Below are 7,130 nucleotides of genomic sequence, written 5' to 3' on the forward strand. Positions count from 1 at the left end.
CCTATCCGACATCAATCTTGGTATGTCGGCGGCCCTCCTTGATGTTATAAGAAAAGAAGCATGCCCCACGATTATGACAAATGTTGTTGCGGAAAATGCAATGGAGTCCATAACATCCAAGAGAATTCCCAAAATGTTAAATGGAAAAAAAAGCCCAAGCTGAGCTAGTTAGAATCCGAACCCGCTATAGAAGATCAATCAAACCTGCTTGTAGGCCAGCCTATCAATTTCATCATGTTTTGCTTGTAAGGTCTTTAGCGGCTCCCTCCTCGGGTCATCATCTGGTGTTAGCGTAAGGGGCATTTCCCTTCTGACCAGATCCACCACCTAACTGTTCAAAACAACAGTAATTTTTCAATGATATTAGTTGGGTCTACATTCCATATAGGATGAATTAAGGTTTGAAAAAAACAAATGAAGCTGCAGTTGCGTTTAAATAAAGATGTCTGCAATATTTCTAGTGGATAAATAACATAGACATAAATCATTTGTGAGCAGGCCTCGCTTGGGTTGGTTAAATTTTAGCATGCGCAAAAAATTTAGTTAGGGTTGATGCTAAAGAAGGACCTTGTAAACTATCTGTATTTTTTAATCCACCATCAAAATCAAGTTTAAAATATAAAAAGTTACTGTAATTTTTCATCCACCATAAAATATATATTTTATAAACTACTGCTTATGATCTTTCTTTAACAAAAACATATAGAACTAAAACAATTTACCTTCTAGTACTGTTAACAATGAATAAAAGTAAAAAAAGAGAGGTATTTATACTTATTAAACTGTTAACAAATACATCAAAAGAAAACTTCATACCTCCTCAATATGATCCCATCATCAAAACTTGGCCTTGGATCTGTTTCTAACATCATTTAACTATATATGAAGGCGAGCAGTAACAATCAAGTTGTTATCGCCGGCTCAACAATGCTTCTTGCTTCTAAAAAAGCTTCGTGGCTTTTAGAAGACAATTTATCCAATGTAGCCATATGAATAACTCCAATTATAGCAACTAAAGGCACCACAGCATGTGTCACAAGTGCTAATTGCCAAACTGCTGCGAATCCCACTCCTACAGATCTTGCAACCCCAGCCTAATAAGTATCAAAGTTATCGAATTTTAACCACATTGTAATTTGTTAGACATGTAATTAACGTATTTGGGATGTCCAGCTTAGATTTGTGGGTCGAATCCACAACCACATTAAGCTGAACGAACGGTGTTCAGGTCGAGTTGGCGAGTTGGCCCACCTAACCTATTTATTTTTTGACTTTTAAAAATATATATTTATGCTATAACTTAAAATGATTGGGTATATATTTATAAGATGTTACCAACTATGAACAAAAAGCAACCTCATTGAGTGTCTTTTCTCAAGCTTTAAATATCGTATCAGCAAATCGGTTTTTTAAACCAGCAGCCCGGTACGAAATCACCAAGTTTAAGAGATAGCTCTTGAAAGCTTGAACGAAATCACCAACAAAATAAAACTTCATGTTGTTGAAAAGTTTCGGAGCCTGCAAAAACCTAACGTTCATGGTCACCAACATGTCATGATTCTGCTTAAAATAAAAATTTATCAGTCTTACATTACTTAGAGCTCTTAACCTCCCTGCTGTGGGCCCACCGGAACAACCATGTGTATCTAAATGTACTTCGTATGTTTCTTCGTTCACAATACGCCCAGCCTCTACACACGCCTTTAACCCTGAAAAAATAAAATGCCAATGTCACATTCATGTTAATTTGGACTTGTAAAATCGTAAGATCGACGGCTGAGATTAAAATCCGTACATTCCGTTGTAACAACCCATTTTCAATGTTCTTGTGCATGCGCCATTTGCATCTGTGGCAGCGATCACATGTGTGACGTTATCTTTCCAGTACTTTGACACTAATGCTCCGTTAGTTCTCGCAAAGTCAACCATCGTAAACTGCATTTCAGAAATCAACTATTAGAAAAAAACATAAATGCGTGAATTTATATAATTTCGGTTAAAAATAAGTTGTTTTGCGCGTTAACCTTTTGTTCTGCAGAAAGAGATGAACCACATAACACCAAATTCTTTCCACCATCTTGCAACGTTGTGCAACGATTCACATTTGTAGATATTCTATAGCCAGGACAGAAAAAAGTGTTACTAACTAATTAAAAGAAATTAATTATTCGAAAATAAATACTCACGTTTTTTTGGTGACTTGTTTCTTGGCTTTTGACTTTTGACTTTTGACTTTTTTCTTTCAGAAATTTGTGAGAAACATCAAACATGGTCAGGACACAGCAACAAGAAGTCAATCTATAAAAAACAAACAATTTAGAAAACAATGAACATGATTATAAACCAAAACTGGCATGTGTGTATAAATATTTACTTAGAGAATCCCATCTGAAATCAGGGATGTCGTATGCACGCGGCACATGGTAAGTTAGTTGGCATGATTTCACGTAGCACCCAAGAACGGCTCCCTTTTTACCGCAACTGGTGCATTTTAGCTTGCTAGCCCTTGCGACTTCCGACTCTAAATTCTTGACTGTTCCTTTATGGAAGTAAATCTGAGGAGCCCTGCAATTGTAAATGTCATAGGTAAATATTCATCAAATTAAAACTTAATATTTAAACTTAATATTCCTCATGTTCTCAAAGCTAAAACCATAAATGGAATTATATTGCTCTACAGCCTCCCGAATGGAGTTCACAATGTTCTCTTTATGCTCTCTCCCTTTCTTCTTTGTCTTCGACAGCGTCACTGCATTCAACAACAATACACAATTTTTCTAAAAAACAGGCCCAAAACATAAAACAGCTACACATGATAAAAACTTAAAACTTTTAATAATACTTTTAGAAGATCTACACTATGAACAAATTTAGTACCTGTGAAGCGTATAAAGATTCCGGACACACTTATCGGCATCAGGAGATAAATATTTCCCATTCTCCCTGTCTAGGTCGAGCTCAAGTGGAAATTCGTACCGATTATTTATCTACATAGGAATCAGAACAGGTTCATGAAAACTAATGTTTTAAAAAAAAAACAGGAACATAAAAGAGCTAAAATTACTCTAGGAAGTGGAAAAAGTTCTTCGACGCTTACGTTTACCATTGTATCACTCGTGAAGTCATATTCAAAACGCTTTAGCCGGAGTTGAAGAACATGTGGGAAATCATTAAACAACACACCCTTCTTAGCATCCTGAATTAAAACAAACATGTGAGCTTCACCCAAAACAACTTTTTAGGTTAAAAATATTATGAAGTATGAACTGATATTCAACCTGTAACCCATGTGCTTCAGCATGGTATTTATTGTCACCCTCAAGCCGTTCCACTTCAGCATATTTGTCAAAAGAAGCATAAACGCCCCGACAGCCTTTCACATCAAGTTGGTTTGATCTGATATAAAAATTTGTATGATGTTATTAACAGTATCATTAACTGTTTACGAACCAACACACTCAAGCTGCTTCACATATTCAGTACCATAAAATGAATATGTATTGTTAACTCACTTGCAGCTTCGATTCCGATTTCCTTTTGGATTTCTTCTCATTCTTAAATCAGCTGAAATTTATAACACATTCACAATAATCAAGAATAAATAAATCGAAACACGATTTACCTAGGGTTACAGGTTTCTTAAGAAATCACCTCAACGTTGGATAAAGACACCAAAGAATGAACTTACAATCAACATGTGCTTTATTTAGAAGCTTTGGTGAATGACTGAGTGCAGGATTTTGAGTCTTGGTTTTGTTCTATCAATGTCTACACAAGACAACGATCACACAAAGTTAACTCAAAAGAAAATAATTACAACTTATTTTACCATTGTTTAACCCTAAATCAACGAAATAAGCTATACATCAAATTACACCATGTCGGAATTCAAGATTGCTTCTACTAAAGTCCATCCAAGAGTATCATTTAGTGTAAAATCTTTAAATCAGTGAAAGTTCTTAAGAATTCAGAATAGTAATTCAAGTTGTGCAAAGGACAACGTAATTAATATGGAAGTAAAACGTCGTCTTAAAGAGCGATTTGTGTGTTTACCTTCATCTGAAACATGATTCCAGAGAGATTCATGGACAGCCAGTCACCTGATTCCGGCCATTCTCCAGCAAATCTGTGGATCCCTTGTTCAAATCTGTGGATCCCTTGGTGCCTTCGACATCTGAAAAACATATAGAAACTACCGTCAAACATCATAACTTGCCATATTAGAGCCAGATATATTCATTAAATCAGAAGAAAGAAATGATTCTACAGGTATCAGTTCTTACCAAGTTGCCAGATAAAGCTTGTTTAAGCCCTATATCGCCAGAATCTCCACTTACAAAACCCTAGATTGCCTGAAATCAGCAAAGCCCTAAAAACAAAATCAAGATCAAAGCTTTGATTTTAGGTTGACGATTCCTGGATAAAAGACAAATCATGGGTAATTTTCAGTTCTTGGGAAAAAAATTAAAAGTTTTTGATTCTTAGAGAAGTATGATACCTGGAATGAAGGAGAAGCCGCGATTGAAGCAGCATAACAAGGCGGAGGGGAATAGGCGGTGGAATCCTCACAGATCTGCTCATGAAACGGATCTGGTGATAGATCTGGCATGGGTTTCTTGAGCCATCGAGAGAGAGAGAGAGAGAGAGAGAGAAGAGAGAGAAGAGAGAGAGAAGATCTGATGGTTTTGTGAGATATGTGAGTTGTGAGAGAGAAAGGAATTGTTGATCCGTGTGAAGTGAAGTGGACGGCTGAGATCGCGATCCGTGTGAAAATTGAGAGAAATGGATGGCTGAAGATGAACCAGTAGAAGGGTAATTTATTTGTGTTTCTTGGTGCCTTAAGACTTGTACATTGTGCATTGAGGGTGTTTTCAACACATTGCCGAATTACCATTCTGTCCTTCCTATATGCTTATTAAAGTAGTATAGATTTATACTACATACACATAGTTTAATACAAGGGTCACATAGCATGTCAAGATAATCCACAATTTTCATTTAATATAATATGTACATGCGTTGTTAATATATGAAGGTTGCTCGGGAAAACCCAAAGTGTCACAAAATCACTTGCCATATTACGTGAAAAGAAAGTTTTTAAGTCCAACTAGGACCAACAGATAACTTTATTAAAGTTTAGGGGTTGTAGTGTAAATCGGTTAAGCAAAGTAAAGTATAACTTTGTAAAACTTAAGGGGATGAATGTTAAATTTATTAAAGGGTGAAGGGTGTAGATAAAAATTGTTCATTAAAAGACAAAAATGACACTTTGGTTAAGCACTCATAAATGTTGTATATAATAATTTATCATACTATTGTTTACCTAATAAATCAAAATGACTTTAGTCAATTGTCAAATTCTTAGTCACTTTACCACGTGTCACATTGTTAACATCTCACTCAATTAATTCTCTTTCTCCTCTATTAGTTTTCTCTCTCATATTAAATAGCTTATTTTAATAATTTATTAGAACTTACAAAACATAAGATTTTAATTATAGTGTATTTCAAAATCCTTAAATCTTGTTATTGATAATTTTGAAATCTTTTTTATTTTTTTTATCTACAAATGTCTAATGACATCAAGATAGAAAATCTTCAATGAATAGTGGAAAACCCGCGCATTGCGGCGAATTCAACAACTTAAAACATTGTACTTGTTTCTTGTTTGTTTATCAACGGTTTCGTTTATATTTTGTCACACCCCCAAAATCCACAAGCGGAGTATCACCACAAAAGGCGTGATTGACCAGGATCTAGCCACCAATCACATTAAACTCATAGGTATATTTAAATAAAACTTTCATATATTAAAATTGAGTGTTACAGCTTAACAAATAATTTACAGTATACAGCGGAAGCATAATTCATTCGTTAGGTGTTTATAATCACATGCAAAAACCATTTGTCTTGTTTTATGATTCCATGTATCTCGACCCATGACCACTCCAGCCTCCCAGACAGCAAGTTCCAATCAATATGCACCTAAAGACCTGCAAGGCATGTAACAACGAATCAACAACAAAGTTGAGCGAGTTCAAAGTTGGTTGTCCGTTTTAAAGTTGTTCCAAAAATCATAAGTTCATTTGAAATCCAGTAGTCAATCAGTTCATTGTTTACCAAACCATATCCATAATCAGTGGGGGCTCCCCATGTGAACCACTAGACCGTTACCATATCCATAATTAGTGGGGGCTTCCCCATGTGAACCACTAGACCGTTACCATATTGACAACTGACGAAAATAAGTTGTGCCCTACGTCAATGTCTATCATCATTGACTAAGTGCCCATATCCATTAGTACACGCCCGTCCGACCGGCACGGTGTGAGGCTTGTCAACCCCAATAGCGCTATTAACTAATGACCCGGCTCGCCGTTGGCCCGACGATTAAGTCGATCTAAAAATGAGGGACTTCATGATAGAGTTTTGTTTAGTAAGTTTAAGGTTGTTGTCCTACCCAATGAGGACGAACGTACGTATTCTACCCAAGGAGAATACGCAGGATTAATATTGGCATCCTACCCATGGAGGATGGAGGTACATATCCTACCCAAGGAGAATATGTAGGTTCCGTTTTAGTTCTTTAACCCATTCCCAACCACCGGGAATCCCATGCCTTATAAAGAGTGTGAACTCACCTTGGTTTGCTCAGATGGTTAAGTTACTTTACCCGTTCCAAGTTGGTCAATCAAACCCTAGCGTGGTTACCAGTTATAATCAGTTCCACATTCATTAAACATGCCACACTAATAGTGCTGTAACATTAAACAAGTGGTACAAATTGTATCAATTAATCAACATAATCCATGTCTTACAAAAGCATTTGCCGTTTCACGTCACTTAAACTATTGCATGTATCCAATCATGAACATTATTCAACACATAGTAAATATTCACATAGTAACTCATTCATCACACAGACCCCTGGTTCGGGCACCCGTTACACAACCTAACGGCCCACTAACATGTTCTTCATTCGAGTGCATGTGGGTGTGCGGCCCAATGTCACATAGTCCAACAAGAAGATACGTAATCCAATAACATGAAAGCCCAAGGGTGTCTAAAGCCCTATGGGCTATGCGGCCACAAGAAGATATCCGGCTTAACCCAACAGTGTGCAACCGAAG

At 36.4% G+C, this 7,130-nt stretch overlaps 1 protein-coding gene and 1 long non-coding RNA gene across 6 annotated transcripts; both read right to left on the reverse strand.

Annotated features, from left to right (window-relative positions):
- Positions 1–1,806: 1,806 nt before the first annotated feature.
- Positions 1,807–2,275, reverse strand: LOC118481317. Its single transcript, XR_004865428.1, has 3 exons — positions 2,187–2,275; positions 2,025–2,115; positions 1,807–1,935 (listed from the first exon to the last, which is right to left on the reverse strand). It is a non-coding gene; the product is annotated as an uncharacterized LOC118481317 (long non-coding RNA).
- A 126-nt stretch (positions 2,276–2,401) lies between these two features.
- On the reverse strand, positions 2,402–4,655 carry LOC110911903 (ubiquitin carboxyl-terminal hydrolase 12-like). Of its 5 annotated transcripts, none has more exons than XR_004865430.1 (9): positions 4,499–4,655; positions 4,284–4,416; positions 4,054–4,174; positions 3,689–3,768; positions 3,484–3,564; positions 3,279–3,396; positions 3,098–3,196; positions 2,878–2,987; positions 2,402–2,749 (listed from the first exon to the last, which is right to left on the reverse strand). XR_004865430.1 is itself a non-coding variant. In XM_035976738.1 (9 exons), the coding sequence occupies exons 5-9, from the start codon at positions 3,551–3,553 to the stop codon at positions 2,710–2,712; spliced, it is 408 nt and encodes a 135-aa protein (XP_035832631.1). In that variant the 5' UTR covers positions 3,554–3,564; positions 3,689–3,768; positions 4,054–4,174; positions 4,284–4,352; positions 4,499–4,655; the 3' UTR covers positions 2,653–2,709. The 5 variants fall into 5 exon arrangements, 4 of the variants coding, with proteins under 4 accessions (XP_035832631.1, XP_035832630.1, XP_035832629.1 ...); XM_035976738.1 differs by having other exon boundaries at positions 2,653–2,749; positions 3,513–3,564; positions 4,284–4,352; XM_035976737.1 differs by having other exon boundaries at positions 2,653–2,749; positions 3,513–3,564; positions 4,284–4,369.
- Positions 4,656–7,130: the final 2,475 nt, after the last annotated feature.

This window comes from Helianthus annuus, chromosome 8, assembly GCF_002127325.2.
Source record: "Helianthus annuus cultivar XRQ/B chromosome 8, HanXRQr2.0-SUNRISE, whole genome shotgun sequence".
Taxonomy (NCBI): Eukaryota; Viridiplantae; Streptophyta; class Magnoliopsida; order Asterales; family Asteraceae; genus Helianthus; species Helianthus annuus.